General features: G+C 41.6%; 1 protein-coding gene across 3 annotated transcripts in view; it reads right to left on the bottom strand.

Moving 5' to 3' along the window:
* The window catches only part of rassf7a (Ras association domain family member 7a), a 50,690-nt gene that overhangs the window by 6,997 nt on the left and 22,237 nt on the right, over positions 1–21,456 (bottom strand). For all 3 annotated transcript variants that reach the window (XM_084734177.1, XM_084734178.1, XM_084734176.1), the window contains 2 exons: positions 3,031–3,229; positions 935–1,863 (listed from right to left, as the gene is read on the bottom strand). In XM_084734177.1, coding sequence (XP_084590303.1) covers positions 935–1,863; positions 3,031–3,133 — 1,032 coding nt within the window. In that variant the 5' untranslated portion in view covers positions 3,134–3,229. The remainder of the gene's footprint in view (positions 1–934; positions 1,864–3,030; positions 3,230–21,456) is intronic.

Raw genomic sequence — 21,456 nt, 5'->3', positions numbered from 1 at the left:
ACACTAAATCTGTTTACCTCCAGAGTCACACTCATAACCAGGATGACTGGCTGATGACTCAAACGAGCTTATCTTTGAGTTTTAATCAGTTTTACAACCACTTTTTTTATTTATGACCAGGCAGAACAGTCTGGGTGGTCCTTGCTAATGAAGACTAGGAAACCAGACTAAAAAGTTTTTGTTGTGTAGAGTGTCTATGAAAAAAACATTCAAAACACCATCTCCCCTACTACAGAAAAAGTGGAATTTAATTTTCTTCACTTCTCTGACTGGAACTAGTCTGAATAAGCTCCATGAAGTGGTTACTTGAATACTGGGTCTCACGTGGATTACAAGAAAACTTGAGTTTCACTTTAAACTGGGTTAGGCTTTTACTGACACAGCCGCGTCTATGACAACCACCAAAAGTAAACACACCACAACAACAACAACACAACCAACGTTAACTTGAGGCTGAGTAGATCCAATAAAAGGCGTAATTTCTACAAATCAATCCTCTTTAATCTCTTTTTAATACACAAGAGTACAAGAATATGAGTTGATACTGGCAATGTAATATTAACACCATAAGAAAGCACGTGTTCAGAGCATGCATACAAGATGATACCTGCCCAACCAGTTCAGCTAGAGTGTAAATACGTCCTCAAACAATAAAACATTCTCAGACAAGGTAGGATGTGAGTATACAGCATTCATGTCATCATAACTTCTTATTAATTTACATATCAATATGCCACAATAAATCATGTTTCCTTTTTACTCAGAACTTTTTCCTTTTTTACGAGTGTCTCTGCACTGTTGTTTTGTCTGCTGCAGTATGCAGGTAGGAGAGGGATACAGTTTTACAGTGTAGACAGAAGAGGGCCTGTGCTACTTCCCTCAAATGATTGTGGATTTACAGCCCTTTCTCCAGAACCGTGACCTCTCTCCTTACCTGCAGCAGAGATTCTGCCTTCCCCAGAGCCTTGTCAGTCTCAGATAGCTGCTCCTCCAGATCTTTCCCGTGATTCTCCCGGCTCTGGAGCTCTGCCATCATAGCTTCGAGGGACTCCTCAGGTCTGTTGGTTTTCCCTTCCGCCTGGCTTTCCCTCTGGATCTCTTGCTCCAGCTGAGCAGAGCGAATGGAGAACTCGTGGAGCCGCCGTCCGCAGTCATCTAGCTTGGCGTGGAGCTCCCCAAGCTTCCTCCTCATTCCTCGCTCCTTCTCTACCTCTGCCTGGAGCTCCTCCTCCCAGTACTGCTCGTGGGCGAGCTCGGCCTGGTTCCTCCGCATCGCTTGCTCCAGGGCATCCATCTCTTCTTGCAAACGAGCGTCAGAGACAGGTGAAGGACATGGAGATGGGTAGGGACGCTCCCAGGTATGTGACTCCCTCTCGAGGGTTTCTAGCTGGGCCTCAAAAGCCCTCAGTCTCTCTTGTTGCTGAAGAACCTTCCTAAAAACCTCCTCTTTGGACAGGCCTATAGGTGGTGAGGGAGAGGGGGATGGCACATGAGAGGATACAGGGCTGGGAGTAGGGGAAGGGGAGGCTCTTTGCTCTGGAGAGTCCCGAGGAGACCTCTTTAATTGTTTGACTTTGGTTTTAGGAGAGGTGGATGGCCCCAGGTTAAAGGTGAGTGCTTTCTTAGGCTGGCTGCGTTTTGAGGGGTCTGGCTCAGGATGCTTGGGCAGCGGGACAGGAGTTGGTCTGTCTTGTTTTGAGCTGGGTCCATCACTGCTGCTAGGGCCAGTACGGCGCAGGAAGAACTGAACTTCACTGCCATGTTGGCCTAACTTAGCCAGGGACTCCAGAGGCCTCTCTGTAGCCAACAACTGCCTCTCCGTGTCTCTAAGACGCTGGATCAGAACGTAGCGGCCAGTTTGACCTGGGGACAGAGAGAGTCAGAGAGTGAGTACAGAGAAATATGGCTACAAACTGAAAAACAACACCCACTTTACCTAAAGTAGTACAGGCATTATACAACATGACCTTACAAACTGCAACAGGAACTCTTAACTTCTCTAGTCTCATAAATATGTCATTTATAACAAATCAAAAGTCTAAGTGAGGAAAAGTATTAAAAAATACTGTAATCGATAATACCACATTGTACCCCACTCTCCACTAAATACCACAATGTCACACTCTGAAATCTACACCATAATCCAACATATTTTTTGTTTTATCCACGTTATTAGTAAAAATTCCACTGAGAGCAATCATTCATTCTCTTCATATGAGTCCTCAAGCCTTTTTTTTTCTTTCATTTCCCATTTCATGGGTAAAATGCCTGGACTAAAACACAAAAATATCAAATTGAAAAAGCTGTATGAGTTTTTAGAAAAACTTAAAACTACAGTAAGCAGTCAAGACTTGAGTTACTTGTGGAAGCCCTTTCTTCTCCTTCAGTGTACTTAAAGAAGTTGGACTGACTCCTCCCACTGCTTCTATGCAAGTAATGTGAAGTGAACAGTGAGTGAACAAATTACATCAAATGCATTATGATGATGCTGATACCTCTAAATCTCTGCCTCTGAGGATCGAAATAAAAGGCTGCTGCATAAGACTCACACATCATGTAAAAAATGTTCAAATAAACTGAAGTTTCCACAAGGACCTTGAAATTAGGACAAACCCTCCCTAATGACTTGGCAGGCAGCTCACTCATGGAAGGAGGAGAGTGCTAAATCTGGAGTTATGTTGTTCAATACTGTGTTGCAGCGTATGGTTTGAACAGAGCCAGAGGATACAGGGACAGAGTGTCGGCTCAAATCCAAACTGACCCCGTGACAATCCAGCGCAGTGCTTGATTTGGGTCAGAGGAGAATGAAAAGGTGAGCACAGAGCTGGATTGCTGCAACCTAAGCATGTACAAGTGCTCTTGTTTTGTTTGTATCAAATTCTCTCTGCAGGGCTCTTATCTAATCACTTAAGGCCTTTAGATAAACTGTCAAGCAGACAAACAAGGTGCTAAGTAACAACAGCCTGGAAGCTGGTATCACAACATGATGACACAATGATTTCACAGCAGAAAAGAGTTTGAGATACTCACCAATGGCCTGTGCCAGAGCAATGACCACGTCCTGGCAGGACGTCTCCTCAGACAGGCCGCACACGACCCGCACCACTCCGTCCACCCACACTTTGAGCTCCATGTCAGACCAGGCAGGACGGGGTGAATGGTAAGATGGTCTTCAGAACAGATCAATTCAGCGTGGGTTCATTCAACTCAACACTGCATGGCACTGACTCTGAAACACAAGAACAGAGATACATGTTAGAGGTGTTTTGATTAGGGCTGGACCCCAACCAAAATTCTGTCAGTCAAATCAGATTTGGCTGTTCAATGTGACAAGTCAAATTTATGCCTGCTGCTCATAGTTCAGGTATAAAACCCCAGCTCGCTGCAGAGGCTGACAGTGCATCACCTGCACTGTTTCTATCACTCCTCTCAGCTTCCATCACATTTAGTTTTGTGGTTTGTGGTGATTCGGTGACACAGTTTTTAAAGTTTATAGCCTGCTATGCTGTTGCACTGCTGTGTACAATGGAACAGCTAAAAAGAGCCAAGTCTTTTCCAAAAACTTACTTAAACTTCTCCCATTATATAAAACTATACTTATGATTCCCTTATTTATAATGCCTCATTGAAATGTTCTCCCTGTGCATTTTCTAAGCTTCTGTTTTATCCTCTAATTGTAACGCACACTGACTGACAAAGGAGGGGAACAAGACTGCTCAACTTGAAGAATATCAGTCAACTCGGGTCTCCAACTGATGATTTGAATCTTTGGGGCAGCCCTAGTGTGACTGGTAACTACCCCAGAAGTCAATTTTTCCAGTAAGTACAGACTTTTGTGAATGTAGAGACAATGGTGAGCTCTGACAGGTAACAAAAATGACACCACGCTGATTTTCTAAAGGCTCCACTGAGTTGTGGGTCATGATGTAATCTCACCCCAGCATACGACACAACTTGTTGCAAACCTAAACAAAACACAGAGGAAGCTGTCACATAGATAGCACTGTCAGTTGTTAGTCATTTTGTTGAGGTAACAGTTTCTACACTAAACAGTACTGACGTCAACAATGTGCTGTGTTGAGCGAGAGCTTCGTTGAATTGTAAATTTGAAGACCAGCAGCTGAGGGGTAGAGCAGTGTAGCATTTTGTTAAGTTCCTAGTGGTTAGTTAAGGGCCCCGGCAGTATCTTGTGGACCTGGGAGCATAAATGCCAATCTGTAACCCAATTAAACGCTCTGCTGCCCTCCTTCAAAGCCGTTATGATAGCTTACTGCCGAGGGGAACGGACAGGGAAAGTGGAGCAACTCAAGTGTGTCTATGTTTGGGAGAGGGTGTTTGTGCGGGTAGAAATACATAGAAACATGGCAGGAAAGATAGAACAAGTGTGTCTGAGCGTGTGTGTGCGTGTTTGTGTCCCTCAGTTTGATCCCCCTCAGCAGGACCAGAACTGAGTCTCATCAGACTTCAGAGAGCAGATCAGCAGGTAGCTATAACACATGTCTGGGAAGCAGGTTTAACCTAAATGAATATCGTTATGTTCGCCCCTTGCTCTGCCTGTCTGTACTTTTACAGCAAAGCTTCAAAACAAGGTAATAAAATACCGCAGTGCTCATAAAAAGTGAAACGCCTCGGGCAGTGGTAGGATTATCTATAGAACTTGGCACAGTAGATGAAACTTTGTAGCCTAGGTGGGTAAAAAGACAACTCTTCACCCAGAGTCAGACAGATGGTGTTCTCTTTCTGTCTGGTCTCTCCAGTTCTCAATGGGAGGTGTTCAATACTGAGCCCCACCATTATCTTGCCCCTCATTCAGAGCCTGGCTCTGCTCCACTGGCTGCCTATAGGGAGCTGCTTTGGAGGAATGCACTGACTTCATCTGCCAGCCGGAAGAATTCCTGCTTTTCTTAACAAAGCCCTCACCCCGGCCTCCTCCTCCTCCTCTGCTGCTGCTGACCTGGCTGCCCTGCACCACCATTACTTCTCCGCTTGTTTGGACGCCAAACACAAACTCTGCTGGGGAGCAACAGCCTATCTGATGTGGCAACAACATCACACAGAACAGCCCGACATGACACTCTACATACAGAGGGAATGACGGCACAGCTCTGAGACTGAACCTTGCGAAACAAGATCACAGGAAACTAGCAGGAGATAGAGATGGATGATCACATGTGGTAGAAATTCTTTTGAGCCATGTAAGCGAGGTGATTTCATCTGGAAAGAAACTTGATATGAAAAAGGAGTGCTATAAAAAAAACGCCAGGAATTTCAACACAGCAGAGATGTCAATATTTTTCTTGAAGAGGGCACAGAGAGTGCTGTGTTGCAATACCTAATTAAGACTAACTGGGTGAGTCAGAGACTGTAAAGACAATCATTTACTTGAGGTCTGAGGTTTTTTTTAAATACACAGAGGTGAACAGGAAGGCACATTTTAAAGGGTTAGTACAAATTAATTAATTCGGGGTTGAGAGAGTCAGTATGTTGGCTAAAGTAGATGCAGGTCAGCATGACCCCAGCTTGGAAAAGCAGAGAGAAGCATCAGCATGGAAGCAAAGCAGTGAAATGCTGTGGTTAGGGTATGTGACAAGCAATTTTAAAAAAAAAAAAAGGTGCAACCAAAAATATCTTTATCAGTGTAAGTTTATGCTGTATTTAGAATATTTTCACTGCTTTACTTTGCCAGAAGACAGCACTTTCCAATAGGAAAGCACCCTTATATAAGTCAAAATTTTACCTAGCAGAACACTGGAGTTGCTGGTCTGCTGCATCCTCGATCTGTTAGTTTGTTTATGTAATTGTATGACTTTGTTGTTTCGAAAGGATATTTTATAATAGTACATACAAACTAACCGATCAAAGCAGCAGTAGACCACCAACCATGTCCTGCAGATAAAATTACTGGTTTCACCCGTGGAGTTTAATTGGAGTGGAGAGAGAGTTATTTGGCTTATATAACTTATATCAGTTTCTCTTTGGAAAAGGCTGTCTGACAACAAGAAAAAAAAGAGAATATTCTAAATATAGCATACACTTTTTAGGTCAACCTATTTGAAGTGGCTAATAAACCTTTTATTGCTGACTCTTTACACAGTACATGTGTAGGTTCAGTGTTGGTGCCCTTGTCTACTTCTCCAAACTGGCAGCGTGTCGACCAGTATCAACTGTTGGTAACACACTGACTATTGATAAGTACTTAATACAACCCCACTTCAAATAACTGAACTATCCCTTTAAATTCTTCAATCTTTATGCAGTGGAATGTTACCTTACAGGGCAAATTTTCCTCTATGCAAAAGCTTCCTCATACCTTGGAGTAACCTGTGAGAAAAATGTTTACAAAGCTCAAACAGAGGTTGAACTCTTGACATTTTTGTCAAATGCATGTCTGCATGTATAGTGAAATTAGGTCATACCTGCCTGGAGTTTATGCAATTTACATGCAAACAAACTTGCAGACAACTTGCCAGGGACAGGTTTCTATATCTGTCCAACATTTCTATGTACCGTAACAATCTCATTAAATGAGAACACAAACACACAAACATCTCCCAGCTAAGAATGTCACTCTCCCATGATGCTTAGTTCTCGTCCCTCCTGGCTGGTGAAATGCGATAATCTGCACTAACAGGAAACAAACAGGGCTGTGAGTCTCAGGTTGCCGTCTATTCTCTTTGTCACAGGCACAACAACGCTGAGAACCAGACATCCGCCTGACCCAGCGCCTTCTCACAGCACAGCTCCGGAGTCCTGTGTCAGTTCTCACTGAAACAGATGAAGAGGCACCTTTACACTGTTTGTGAAGTGTAGCCTCAGAATCATGAAGCACACCATCAATGTATCAATGGGGATTATTAGCAGGATTACAATTTTAAAATACAGAAAAATACTCTACCATGCACAGTGCACCCACAGTTGCCAATTCATTATCAGGGCCTCTAATTAACAAATGCTTCACTAGGTGGAAATTTCACAATTTTTTGTCTTTAAAACAATTAATCAACTGTGCACAACAAAGAAAGGAACAGCTGGACAAATTAATAAACCTAACAATGAACATTACACAGCTGCAACAATTAATCTACTGTTAACTGACTATTATATTAACCTGCATGCTATTTTGATAATGGATTAATCATTTTGAGTAATAACAAACAGTTTAAATTCTCTGACAAGAATTCTTCTTGAATGTGAGAATAATCGACCCATTAATCAACAATGAAAATAATCATTAGTTGTGGCCCTGAAAACACTACATTTAGGCTAAACAATTTCAGCATATTCTATATTGAGGTAATCCAAAAGTAAGAGAAAGTACTCAAATTACATAAATTCAAAATTGTGATACTTAACAGGTAATTAGTAACAATATTGGATCACATTTTTTAGCAACCCTCCCAACCCTGGCTGTCAACAATGATACGAAGGGACTGAAATAGTGTTCAAATATTGCAGAAGCCATCTTATCTATCAGTCAACATATTTGCTACCCAAAAAGGAGGGTGACTCTAACCTTAATGTAGAATAGGACTGCCCAATTAATTGAAATATTTTTGAAACTCCAATATGGTGTAATAAGTATATAAGTATATAAGTGTAATATCCAAATTGCAATATATGTTTGGTACAGACCACAGCCTATGTCACATCATCATGATTTTAATAGTTTCTTTCAGTGAAAATTTGTGATAATAACATGTTCATTTCCACTAATTATGAAACATTTTGCAATGTCTTTCAAAATAATGGCAATATGATTTTTTTCAAACCATAATGTGAAGCGTGTTTGGTTTTCAAGTCAACATGTAAAGGCTGTTGACAAACATAGACTGTAGACTGCTTTACACATTCTCAGAGTCACTGCACACACTCCAATCCAAACTACTTAAGTTAACCAAAACTCATAATTCACTGAAACAACTGTTCACACCTCCAAGCCCCACCCTTCAACCTCAGTTCACCCCCACCCCCTCCAAAACAAGAAAAACACATTCCAATCCTACTTTTACTATCTCCCCAGCCCCATCCACCCTCCCAACAGTCCATAGTTTAAGTTCACACTCTACTCTGACATGTCAGATGTTTTCTCAGAGGAAAAAATTAACCATGACTTTGGGGGTAATCAGCAATCAGCAGTTTGGAGAAGCAGAGAGGGGCAACAGCACAGAAGCTGAGCAATGAAGTTCTGTGGACAGGCTCAGCAACAAAGGTTATTTTAGCCACCTGAAAAGGTCTATAATCTATACTTAAAAAAATAATCAATATCAATTTAAGTGTGCACTTCATTTGGAATAATTTCAAGGCTTAACCTTCCCATCATGAAACACACAGATATATAGGCCAACTATTGCTCTCTCCAAACCAAACAAACTCCAGAGGTGAAATCAGTAAATTTGCCTCCCAGAGCGCAAGAGTTGCTGGTCTACCACTGTCCATTTGTACAGAGCAATATTTATCATAACAGTGTTTTCTGTCAAAAAAGCCTGTCTAACACAAAGTTAAGTAGTGAAATATTCTATATAGAGTACACTTTAACTAACATTGATTTTTTTTATGTGGACCTTTTGTTCAGTGGTTAAAATACTTTTTGTTGCTGACTCCATCCACAGCAGTAAATTGCTTAGCTTCCACATTGGTGCCCCTCTCTGCTGCTCCTAACTGCAGACATGCAGACTAACATCTACTGCAGGTAATACTCAGACTATCTATAAGTATCTCATACAATTCACTTCAAATAACCCAAACTATCCCTTTAACTTGAACAAAGAAATCATACTAGTCATACTGTATGATGAAAGGGAGAGAAAGAGAGACAGTGAGAAGGACAGACAGGGAGGGAGAGAATAAATGTGGGGGGAAAAAAGTCTGACAGGTAGACAGATAAAAGAAAGAGAAAGGGTGGTTAAGAAAAGAGCGGTGATCGGAGCCATGTGCCATTCCCTCTCTCCCCTTCTCATCATCACTCACCCATCCAGCTAACCCGCTTTGCGTCTTTCATCACCCTGTCTGTGCCTCTGTCTGTCTCTCTTCAATAACAGCCTTCCAGCTCCTCTGTGAATTCAACTAAAGGCAGAAGTGGTTAGCATCATGGCCCTGCAGACACACAGGGCATGATTTGGCTCGTCTGTGTGAGCAACAGAGTCGGGCTGTGAACTGATGGGGCTTTTTGGACAGGCTGGGCATAGAGAGGTGTCTGTATGCCAAAACTACAGCTGTATACAGTATATCAGGCTTGAGAATGAACATCTGTGGATTTAGACTTTTTTTTTCCTTCTTGGACACCCACTTTGTGATATGATTTCATTTCTTTACAATTTGAATAAACACCTAACATCTGGCTCGGACAAGAATCTTGTGGGAGACGCCCACTCTCCATTTATTTCTGTCCAAAAATGCATGCAATGCATGTAGAGACACTAATACACAGTAGAAAAAGAAAAACAAACCAGCTCAAATACACTAGTTTTCACTCATACAGCTGGACAGACACACCCTGAACCCTCAATTTCCTCTGCAAAGGCTGGAACAATTTATTTCTGTTAGTCATAAACGGTATTGGGAAACATGCGCAAAAAAAGAAAAGCTTATCAGAAAATTTCCAAGCAAGGTAATAATGCACTGCACCTTCACAACACCTGAGCCCTCAGGCAACATGAAGAGTATGTTTACTGGGTGTGTAACGCGTGAGTCTGTGTGTGTGTGTGTGTGTGTGTGTGTGTGTGTGTGTGTGTGTGTGTGTGTGTGTGTGTGCGTAGGCAGCACAGAATACTGTCATGCCTGTGCAGTGGTCAAAGGTTGGGTTGGATGCCTGCATGTGCAAGCTTGTATCTGTAAGACTGGGTTGGACTAACGAGGATTAATTTAATCTAAAATTTGTTCCAAACAGAGTTTAACAAAGCTAGGTTTAAAATGAGAATTAAGCAGAACTCTGTTGCACAATTAAAAATTAATCTCTGTTTAGTAAATCCAAGTTTATTGATTGAATAACTCTGGTGTTAACTCTGGTCTCCTCTGTATTCCTTGACAAAAAGTCACGTTTTGATAGCTAAAGCTAGATAAAAAGTTAACAATACTTTATGGTTTACTAGCTAACAATTCATTAGCTAACTAAAAGTTAGTTAGCCCAGTTATTCTACTCATGATGGCTCGGCAGAGAAGCCTCCTTTGAGAAAAAGTATTGGCTGAGCAATGGAGCAATATGGCTTAAAATTGGACAACAGCACAGTAAAGAGAAAAACGTGACTGTCGGCAGCAACTGGCAGACTGTTTTCACTGGAGTGAAAGAGAGAAGAAACGCGTGATAAAGCTCGATGGGGTTCCATCAGTGTCAGTTTAGTTTAAAATGTGATCCAATATTAATTTTATTTTAGAGATCAAAGTTTTGGTGCAACAGAATTCAATTTCATCTAGGTTTAGAATAAAATGTTTCCAACTTTAAAAATTAAGCCTTGTTGGTGCAACCCAACCTAAGTGTGTTAGCAAGCAGTCATGTCATTTAGGCCTATCTTTATGAGAGGCTGCTGCTCCCAGAGTGATTGCTGTGCTATCTCTGCAGCGACAGAAGCCCAAGGAACAATGACAGGAGTAAAGGGCAGCGAGTGGACATCACACACAGCCTCAGATCTGAAACACAAACAGATACAGAAAACACACAGACGTACAACAAGTGTAGACAAACAGTCATCCCTATCAGCATCGACAGAGAGAATAGGACCCTGTCCCAGGCTGGTTAAAGTGTACATAATAGGTTAGACATCGCTGTTGGAGGACAATGAACAGTGTCCTCTGTGCCACTCTGGTCCAGGTTGGCAGAGACACACAAGCACTCAAAGAGCCAGTAACACGCTGGCACCGAGCAGCCTGGTCTCATCTGTACTGCAGAGACACTATTGTTATTGTGGTTCCACACTCAGCAGACAGTGTTGCCTCTTTTGTGGCCCCTGGCATCGCTGGATCATCTGACTCGCCTCGCCAGCTTTTTAGTGCCATTCTGCTGCGTCCACATGTTGCCACTGATAAAACTAATAAAAGGCAAAACAGATACTTTCTTTTGCCCTCGCCTCGCCTTCTGTTTTGCATTCTCTATGCCTCCTCCCCCGTCTTCATCATCCAGTGTTTCAGTCTACCATGTGAGCACAGTTTATGTGCTTAAAGAGCAATGAGACCAGAAACAAACAGAAAAGTCCACAAGATGCCCGCTGCTGAGAGCAGTGCAATAATTATTCATATTGGTAGAAAATTATCCTTTTGCTTCAGCAATTACAACTGGTTCTCTGTGGAAATCTTAAGATGAATCTCATGGGGATTCCCAGTCACTTCTTCATTACACAGCAAGAAAAAAAATGTCTGTCTGCTAGTGCACTTGCTACAAAATTGTGGTACCACACACACAAAATAACAATTTCCTAACGCACACACATAACTAATCTGGCTCAGAGCTCTACACTTGCCTTCATGACTTCTTAAATTTGGACAGAGGTATCCAGGTGGTGCTGGAAGCAACCAAGGCGTTGAAAACAACCATCATTACTAAGGATGAGCAAGCTTGTGCAGTTACAGCCTCAGGGCTTATAAATGTACTTCATAGCACTTTAATGAACAAGGCTTTTTAGCATTGTCACTTTGTTACCTTTACACTTCCCCTTCTGTTTTCTTGCAGCTGATTTTCAATTTTCATTTCCATTTGCATGATTTTTGTTTTATAAATTCACCAGTATTTCCACAAAGTACTGCTTGACTCTTTACCATCCCTCTTTTTTAAAGGATCACAAGTCTTTCTAAAGGTAAAAGTCTCAATGAACCAGAGTTTCCTCAAGTGTATTGTGAGCCTGAGTTGACCCCAAACCAAGAATGGAGGAAATTTATTTTCAGGGGATGTAGTTTTAAGATGTTTTGTAAAACAGTGGGGTTGGAAAGCTCAACAGCGTCATCGGTTAATTAGAAAATGAATACAATTTAAAGACGAAAAGTCCCTCCCTTTCTTTTTTAGAAAAAATGTATGATAGTCAGTGGTGACAGATGAACAATTCTTCAACCCCATTTAAATTGTGGTATGAATTACACGCATGATGTATAACTGCAAAAGATAATTTTACAAGTCAGGAAAACTGCAATTTAATTTCATTTGTTGTTGAAAACATCAAAAGAATTCCAAGACTGTACATTGTCAGATTATTTGCAAAACTAATACCATGGTTAATTTTTTCTTTAAAATTGGTTTTGAATAAATAACTTAGGCAATTTATTATAATTCATTTCATAGTAATATGTTTAAATATCCAGTCAGCTTTTAGCAAGAGACTTAATGTAGGGCCTTATGAAATCTGTTATGGCTTTCTTAGATTCTTAATTCTGCTATTCTGGCCATGATCATGGTATCACAGAAACTATAGGGCCCTACTTTCATGCTGCCATCGGTCTGTCGTTGGTCCACACTGGACCCGTTATCTTTTGACACTTGGTTGGCCCATGTCAAATTAAAGATAATTGTCACCAGGCCTAACAACTTTGCTGCAGGGAACCCTGATTGAACTGTGCTAATCCCTGTAAAAAACATCTGTGCAACTTGCGAACAATTTAGTCTTCGGGCAAATGCATAAGATATTTGGCTTTACATAACATAAAAACACTAACAAGCCTAGCTTAGACATACATCTTCATCTGGTCAAGAGTATATCTGTGATGGACAGATCTTCTTCCAGATCTGTGATGAAGAAAGCAACACTTTCTAAATTCTCCATCAGTAGCTCTCCAACACAACATAACTCCCATGTAGAAGCCACGATCAGCAGGGCTCCAGGGCCTGCGGTCAGAGAGCAGGGAGTGGTCCACTGGGCACGTCAGGAAACGAGATCCAAGATCTGAGGGCTTCTGCTGGGTGAATTTAAACATAATAACTTTCCAATGTAGACACACCTCTCACACAGGGGATAATTAGTTTTTATAGTATGTGACAAGGCAGTTAAGTATAGGAAAAATAATAAGAGTCACAGCTGGACAGTTCGTTTCGTCTGTGAGGTGTTAACAAAACATCAAACAGCAGTCTATTGTGGTACGTGCACCACTTCTGTTGCTCTGCTTTTGAAAAGAAAACTGGGTTATGTGTTTTTGTGCTGCCAACATAACATTTAATATGCAGGCATTATTGCACAGGCTACATATGTGAGTATGACTGTGTTGCAGCTTCCTCCTCACAGTAGAGGGCCGGGCTGCAGCAGGCTCTCCAGACACGCTGCTTCTTAATTAGACTGAATGGTTGCCTGGTTCCCTGCTAACGGAGCTTCACTGATGCTTCAACACACCTGATGAATAATGCATTTTTTCACAGCACATTAATTTAGCAAATATTTCTCGGAACAGAATCCAAACGCTTGTGACCAACCAACTCTTTGAAAATGTCCTCCGTCCGCCTGTGTCTCTCCTCTATTGACATGCTAATGACTCAGCGCAAAGGAATCAGAAACAGCACTAATAAGCTTTAGTCGTCATACTTGCATACAGGGATCTATCGCTGCAGCCTTCAGCCTTCTCCATTATAATGATTGGCTTGTCCAATTGTGAAATACTAACAAAAGTAGATCAGTGGTTCATTAATACAAGGGACACCTTTGTCTCTAAATCAAGGACACATACTGGATGTGGAGCCTAGTATTTACAAACAGCAGACTTGTTAATAAAAGGTTGCAAGCTCAAATCCCTGATCCGTTGCTACATCTCATGTATAGTCACTAAACATACCGTGCAGTTGCTGTGCATGTAATTGATGGCTGAGGTGCGTTAAAGGTTGCAGTCAGTTACCCCAGTTGATCTGAAGCAGGCTTCTACATGAACATTCAGAGTCTGGACATCACCTGTGGCTGTCACTACCACTACAGTCACACTGTGTAAAACAGCACTTAGTGTGAAATCCCAGTCATCATGAATAACCAGCAGCTCTCACACAGACAGATGGTAACCTGGCCTGAACCACAGGAGAGAAGAAAAGGAGAGAAAAGGTGTGAGAGACAGAATCTTCATTTAATGTCAATTCTTGAGAATGTTTAGAGAGTAGAGGTGCACACAGGCATCATTATCTGTCTCTGTATCTGTATTCAAATAGAAGAACAGAAGTGGGCATGCATTTGCACTGGAAGTTATCTTAAATCATGCAAATGTTGCATTTTCTAACCAAATATTCACTGGCAATGCATTTGTTGTGCCAACAAAGCATCAAAATTATTTAACATTAATGCATAATTATTTATGAAATATATTTCCATCTCATACTGTACTTTTCATCTCACTTTTTTTATTTTTAGCTTAACTAAGTCTTATGAACTGCCTGAAGCCTTCTCCTTTAACTGGGGAAAAAATACATTTGACTTTGCTGAGGTAATCATGAATTTGACTTTTTCCAAATAATAATGAGCAGATTTGGATAGAAGAAACATCCATCACCATCACATTATTTGTGATTTCCCATATTGGGATTCAGGTGCATTTCTATTAGAGAATAGGTTTTTGTTATTCTACTACGGAAATACCAGGAAACCAGGGCACACTTTTGAGTTTCAATGAAAGGTGATAAGGTACACTCCCATAAGTGTGTGGCCACAATAGTTTATACAGCCCTGACCACAATAAAACACTACTACATTATTCATCTCACCGAGTGAAAGACTTCCTCACACCTGTTTAGCAGTAGTCATTCACTCGTTCGCTTCAAACCCCGGAAACCAAGCGAAGGCGAGCACATCAGAGACCAGGAATTTGTTTGCGCTGACTCATGGATCCGCCCACAGAGCCGGCGGCTAATGGTGAGAATGATAATGCAGGATTGCACATAGCCGGTGGAAAGCTGGGCAGAGCTGGCCTCTGCTGAGAGCCCGGCTCAGGATGAGTGGTTTGGCTGAGCCCTGCGAGCACAGGAGTTTGTATTGTTGGGTGAGCCAGGGAAGAAGGCTCTCAGACTGCTGATGGGCACCCATGTGTAATTATATACTCCCGACCTGACTCAGCAATGCTTGCCAGGGAAGGAGGACATTGCTCTGTTCCCAGCCAAACTCATACATAGCACACACAATAGATAAGACATACACGTACACACATATACAGTCATATAGACGTTCAGATATCACATGGCCAAAATAATACGTTCTATATAGCTGAAAGACAGATGGCAGACAGGCTGTCTCAAACTAAATGATGATGCTTAACTTGGGCCTAAAGCAACATGTAACTGTAAAGTGAACCCACTCATTTAAAAGGATGCAATTTTCACAGCGCTTTACTGGAAATTAGTAGCCTTAAATTTAGCAACAAATGCTATTTATAGGTTATTTTTTTTGCAGGTGCGTGTGCTCCACTCTCACTTCCTGCGTGCGTGCCATGCATGCATGTGTCAGTGAGGAGTCAGGAATGCCACAGCCTCCAGTGTCACAGGTTTGAAGCTGAACTCATTAGTAATTTAAAGGTCGCTTCCATGTCTGCTCATATCAATTATTCACTTCACTTTTTTGTTTTCTTTTTTTTAAAACCATCTTACATTCTTGAAGCACAATCCAAAATGAGGCCTCAAGTTATATACAAGAAAATGTCAACATTTCAATCAAAGCAACTGGATGTAATTTAATTCTCCTATAGAGGAAACTCCTTTGATTGTAGGAGTATTGAAAGAAAGGTTTTTTGTTCCTGACAGAGACCAGTGTTAGTCTTTCATCATACTTTAATTCCATGTAATGCATGATGAAATATACTCTTGCCAGCCCGAATCTGAACTGAGGGAATATTGCTATTAGCATGCCCAAGGAAACAAATATCAATGTGTTACTGCAAAGAAAACGCCATACAAAAGAGCTCAAAGCCACAGACCAACATCATCTCACAGCTCAATCTGTCATATACTGTGCTACAGTGAGGTACAAGATTTTACAGGCTGTGTTAATCAAAGCGCTTTTTTGTGAGGCCAGCATATTTTCTTAATTGTTTGCACTGGAAGAGCTACTAATTTGCTACAAATCCCAGCAGCATGACAAGATGCTGAGCGTCTTTTCTGCACTGAGCATTTATCAGTTTTTTTGGTCACCAAAAATTTAAAATTGTTCAACTTGAAATGCTGCACTCGTCACTGTTACTTTTTATCCATCCACCAAATACAGTGGGGGAGGGGTGGGATAAATGGGCTACCACCAACTAGGCTCTGTCTAACTTCAGCTCTTGAACCTAATGATGGTACTCTCTACCTTGTGGTAGTCTGACTTGCCAAAGTCTGGCTTTGCAAGACTAACCTGGTGCTAATAATTTTATTGTCAATATATGTTCATAACACAAACTATCTCGAAAACTAGGTATTTGCGAAACAGAAATTAAACAGACTTCTGCAGATATTCAGCTGCTGCATCTCAGCTGAAACACCGCTGTCTCTCCAAAGCGTGACAGTGTTTTCAGAAGAGTGTTTTGAGCTGGGAAACTGCAAGTTATCAATCCGGGAAAGACCAGGTGCACATTCTTGTGCAGGGTTAGAGCGTAGTATTACAACAAAAATATATGACTCAAACAAAAAAGAAAACACGGACCTGTCTGTTGAACGAATGTTTTCACAGATGAAAGTAAGGAATTCCAACCAGTTTCCTCCCAAGACATCAATCTGAGGTCACGGACATTACACGGGCAGTTCAAAACTACTACTATGGCTAATGCAATCCACTCACCACTGGTTTAGATTAGAGTCAACTTTGAAACTGAAAGCCAGAGTTCCTGACTGTGACATTCTTTGAACATCGGCCAGGAAGTCTGAGGAAAAGCGACAAGCTGTACAGATCAACATTTCACTCCATTGCCAAAGGAAAGTCTGCTATGCAAAACATCTTTTCTCACACCGTCCCAATATTTACCTAGGGAGTTCCAACATACCTGGCCCTTGGAGAGAAGGATACAGGTAAACATAACCATGGAACGAGGCAGAAAGACTGAGAGTCAACCTGAGTGTGTGTGCGTGTAGACCTTCAGGTAACCTATCGTGGCAGGACCGTGTATATCCTGTTACAGGCTGATAAGATGTTGTCTTTTCGTCGCCATGAAGGAGATTCATTCCACAAAAATGCTGTTCGAGGAGACAAGTACTGTGGAATGCACAATACATCACCAAACTATGAACAATGCTTTGACTTTAGTTAACAATGAAGCTTTTGTATACACACTTCCCCATATCAAATCACACTGCTCACCTGTAGATAAGGCTTTAGTCATATTCTCAAGGCTTCTTATAACTGAAACATGATTAGAACAGAAACTAGTCTAATACAAAAATACAAATAACTCTCTGACAGGAGATGGCCGTGTATAAAGAGGAACCAAAGGTGGTGACATATTTTGGATTATTTTATTTTATGAAAGCATGAAGGTTTTGAAGTTCACCAGTAATATGGAATAATAACAGCATCACTATCAAGTACTGAACTTTTTGATGTTGTCTGGCAGTGTTTAATGCATTAGGAAGGGGATAAAATCTTGTTGTGAGGTGTTAAAGGAATAGTTTGGATTATTTAATGTGGGGTTGTACAGTAGATGTTGATTGACATATATATTGATATTTGGCTTATGTAACAGCGGCTTCCCATCACAAAATGCTGTCTGATGGCAATGTAAAGCTGTGAAAATATTCCAAATATAGTGTACACTTAAACTGTGACTGATTTTTTTTTAGGTGGACCTTTTTAAAGTGGCTACAATATCTTTTTTTTGCTGAATATGCCCACTGCAGTACATTCTTTAGTATATACAGGTCATGATTTTTGGTAATGACTAAGCTCTTTTCAGTGTCTTACTTTGACAAATATAATCAAATTTTTCTACAAAGCCCTTATTTGACAAAAAAAAGCCAGATGTCATCAATGTGAAATACTGTGACAAGCAGCCATATAAGAACTTTGGATTTAAATAACAAAGCATCTCTCCAAAAATAAGTAAACATGGCTGCAAATCTGACCAGACATTTGATGCAAGCTTTAACCGCTTTGATGGATTTTGCAGTGGTTGGTCTGTACCACAAAAGTACTGAGGGTTGATACCCAGCCCTGAATGTACCCAATAAAATACACAGAAAGTAAAGGGTGGAATCTGTTTATGTTGCATGTGGATCACAAGGCTTAGGGTGGGCCTCTCAATAGGCCTGATTTATAGGTTGATGGGGAGGTGTCACACACGACTCTCTCTCCCTGTCATTACTCTGAGGAGGAGCAACGATCACGCCTATCAGAGCAGTGGGGGAAGTATGTGTGGGCAGCCAGGATGAGTAAGGAAAAGGTAGGAGGGCAGAGTGAGGATTTATGGCCGATTCCCAGTATCCTAGGAGCACCTTTGGAACTAAGATGGTATATCTGTCTTAGGTGCCCCCTTCACTTCCAGAAAGCTGCCTTTCACCCCTCTAACTCGAGATCACTAGGGTGATATTTGGCATGAATACACATGCATATACACACAGTTTAGCTCTGACAAGGCTGCTGTTGTTGAGTTTACATATGAGAAATACGTCAGCTACCCCTGGGGAAAGACAAAGAGAGAGGAGAAAGAGGGGAAGGAGCGATAAAGAGGGGGAGGCTGGACAAGACGGCACAAAGACAATTGTTTGTTGAAGGGGAAATATTCAACAGCAGGCAGACAGACACAAACACCAAGTCTGAAATATGTCAAAATGGAACTGAACAAACATTTACTGTGGTCAGTTTCATAGAGATGATAACTGAGGCCTTACTTTGAGGACCTGTTTCATGAAGCAAGTTTACTGCACTTTTCTGGAGCAGTCCATGTTCCACATTTAAGGTGGATCCAGCTTTTGCTCTGCCAGTGTACCCAGGCAACTCAGTAAACCTGTATGCTGGCAGGCCGCCCAAGTCTGAGTCAAACATTGCACCTTTAACCGGAGACTAGAGGGTAACCTGATACTGAGAACATGGCTTGTCTCTTCATCTCTGTGGATGAAGAAAAGTGACTACTTTGGGTATTTTGGCACACAAAACAGATTGTGATTTGTGTATATTCTTAGTACATACTGAAGAACTGACAGATTGAAGATGCATGTGCATGTGACAGTTCACTGAAACCTACATGTTGAGTCACGGGCAATTTTTATTTATCTTGGGTTATTTGATAAGAGATTTAGAGACTTGTCTCCTAAATAAACTACAACACCTGTCTTTCATGCTGTTACATGCTTTCACCTCATCATGACTTGGTACTAGAACTGCATTGCAAAGCAGCAAAGCAGCTTGGAAAATAATAATAAATAATGTAATGGCTTTGCAAGATTTTGTATTATGGTACATTTATTGTCAACAGGGATGCACTGATACCACTGTTTATGCAATACCTCTTCTGATACCATAGCAAAGAGAAAAAAAAAGTCCTCAGCATGCAAAATAGGCAAATTTTTTCCCCTTTTTTTACTTTACAACTTGCACACAGTGCTGGTACAGAAAAAGTCACTAAACACTGTCTGCTTTTGGTACAAGCCAAATTTCAGGCAAAACAATAAAGACTGAACTTAACTGAGATCATGAATGAGTATCTTTTATTACTTCCATACTTTCAATACTATAAGTGGCAGATTTTGTATCATTTTAAGCACATGGTATCGAAAAAGTATCGACACTTCAATACTTTTGATAACTGTACTGGACGTCTGCTCACCAATGTGCATCTGTTTGTTGGTAGCTGCCATCTACCCACGAGCAAGATTTGCTTATCTTGCTTCCAATGTGCTTGATCGAACACATCTACATTCAATGACAGCTCTAACATCAAGCCTCTCAGCGTGAGGGATGAGTCTGTCAAATCCACCTGCCTCGCTCCTCTCCTGTCTGTTGATTTAGTATCTCCGGGCCCTGAGGCAGACATTTTCTCTTTCTTGCTGGCGTCTTGACCCCCCTCCTGGCCCTGTCCGGGGCCCTTGGCTGAGGCACCGTGTTATTTACTGCCCAGAGAGCTCTGTGTGCAGAGAGTCAACACGGCATGGCTGGTTGAGCAAGGGAGCAACCTGCTGCTCAGACTCACACACGCATCCACAGATGCGCACAAACACACACAGTCACATGATCATCCCAGGGGGCTGACTGAGATGTTTACTGCGCTACAATCACTACACCCGGTAGAATTGAGCGCCATGGACAGAGAGACAAACAGACACAGACGTCCACAACCCCAGCAACTATAACCTGCCAGTAGTTTCAAACTGTTTCAGGAGAACAGGAAATGTGAAGCTATGGGTTTGATGACCTGACACAGCAAACACCCATGAAAGCTACAGGAAGTTCACCCTGACAGGACATGACAGCACTCACTTGGGTGAACTTCAGTCAGCTGGAATCACTTGGGAACATGTCCTTAGGTGGACAAAGCTCTGCGAGGACATTCTGAGTGTTAATCTAACCCCTGACCTGCACATGTTGGATGAATGAAGAGAAATTCAGGCTAAGGATGTAAAAGTATTTCAACAGCATTCCCTAAAAAGGTTGACTGAAGACAAAAACAAGAACAATGGTTTGCGACTGGCAACAAACCATTCCCTTAGGGAAATGTGTCTCAAACCACCAGCTGGGATAAAAAGACTTACACACTTGTTTCTGATCAGTCCAGAAACTTCTGCAGTTTTACAACACAAAAATGTGTTTTCAGTTGTTCTTGAATGGTTCATGTCTTCTTAAGATGTAAAAGCAGAACCGCAGTGAAATTCCTTCTCCAAATCCCCTCCTTCCTCTCAATAATTATAGCCTCCCAGCTGACAAACTACAGGTCTGCTGTGTTTGTCTTTGCTTCCTCGGATACAACAGGTGAAGTAAGGCCTGTGTGTGCTGGGCTGGATGCCAGTCTCTCACTGGTTCTCCTAGCCAAGTACATATTACAGTTCCTGGTACAACAAAACACTATGGGAGTGAAGAAGGAACTGTCTTTTTTTTTTTTAATGTACTGCCCAGAAAATTTCACAAGAAGGAAGATATTTTCTTAGCATCACTGAGAACTTGTAAACTTGTACAACAGGCTGACTACAGCATCCTACGCGAGAAAAACAGAATGTTCCCCTTTATAAAATCCTGTGGGAAAAGTTTGCCATAGTAAACTTGGTGAGGATGATTTATTTAGAGGACCACTGATGATTTGATAAATTGAAAAGTGGGTTGACTTTGGATTGGAAGTAGGGGTGTGAGGGAGGATGAGGAGGGAGCAGGGTGTGAGGGATGTGAATGTGATGCAAGGAGGACTGGATCAATCTTTTATCACTGCAGTGTGCTTTCATCCCTAATGGATCCGACATGAGCAGAGCACAGCACTACCTTCCGTCACATTGCACAGGCAGGGGAAGGACGCACGGAAAGAAAAGAACAAGAGGGAGCAAGAGAGGTAGACAGGGCAACACATAAGAAGAGAAACACAGCGACAGAGGAAGAGAGGCGAAGAGAGAAAGAGGTTCAAACCACCATCCCA

Source organism: Lutjanus erythropterus, chromosome 13 (assembly GCF_056507025.1).
Source record: "Lutjanus erythropterus isolate fLutEry1 chromosome 13, fLutEry1.hap2, whole genome shotgun sequence".
NCBI classification, from domain to species: Eukaryota; Metazoa; Chordata; class Actinopteri; order Lutjaniformes; family Lutjanidae; genus Lutjanus; species Lutjanus erythropterus.
Note: the sequence above shows the minus strand (reverse complement) of the source record. Positions and strands in the feature narration are given on the sequence as shown.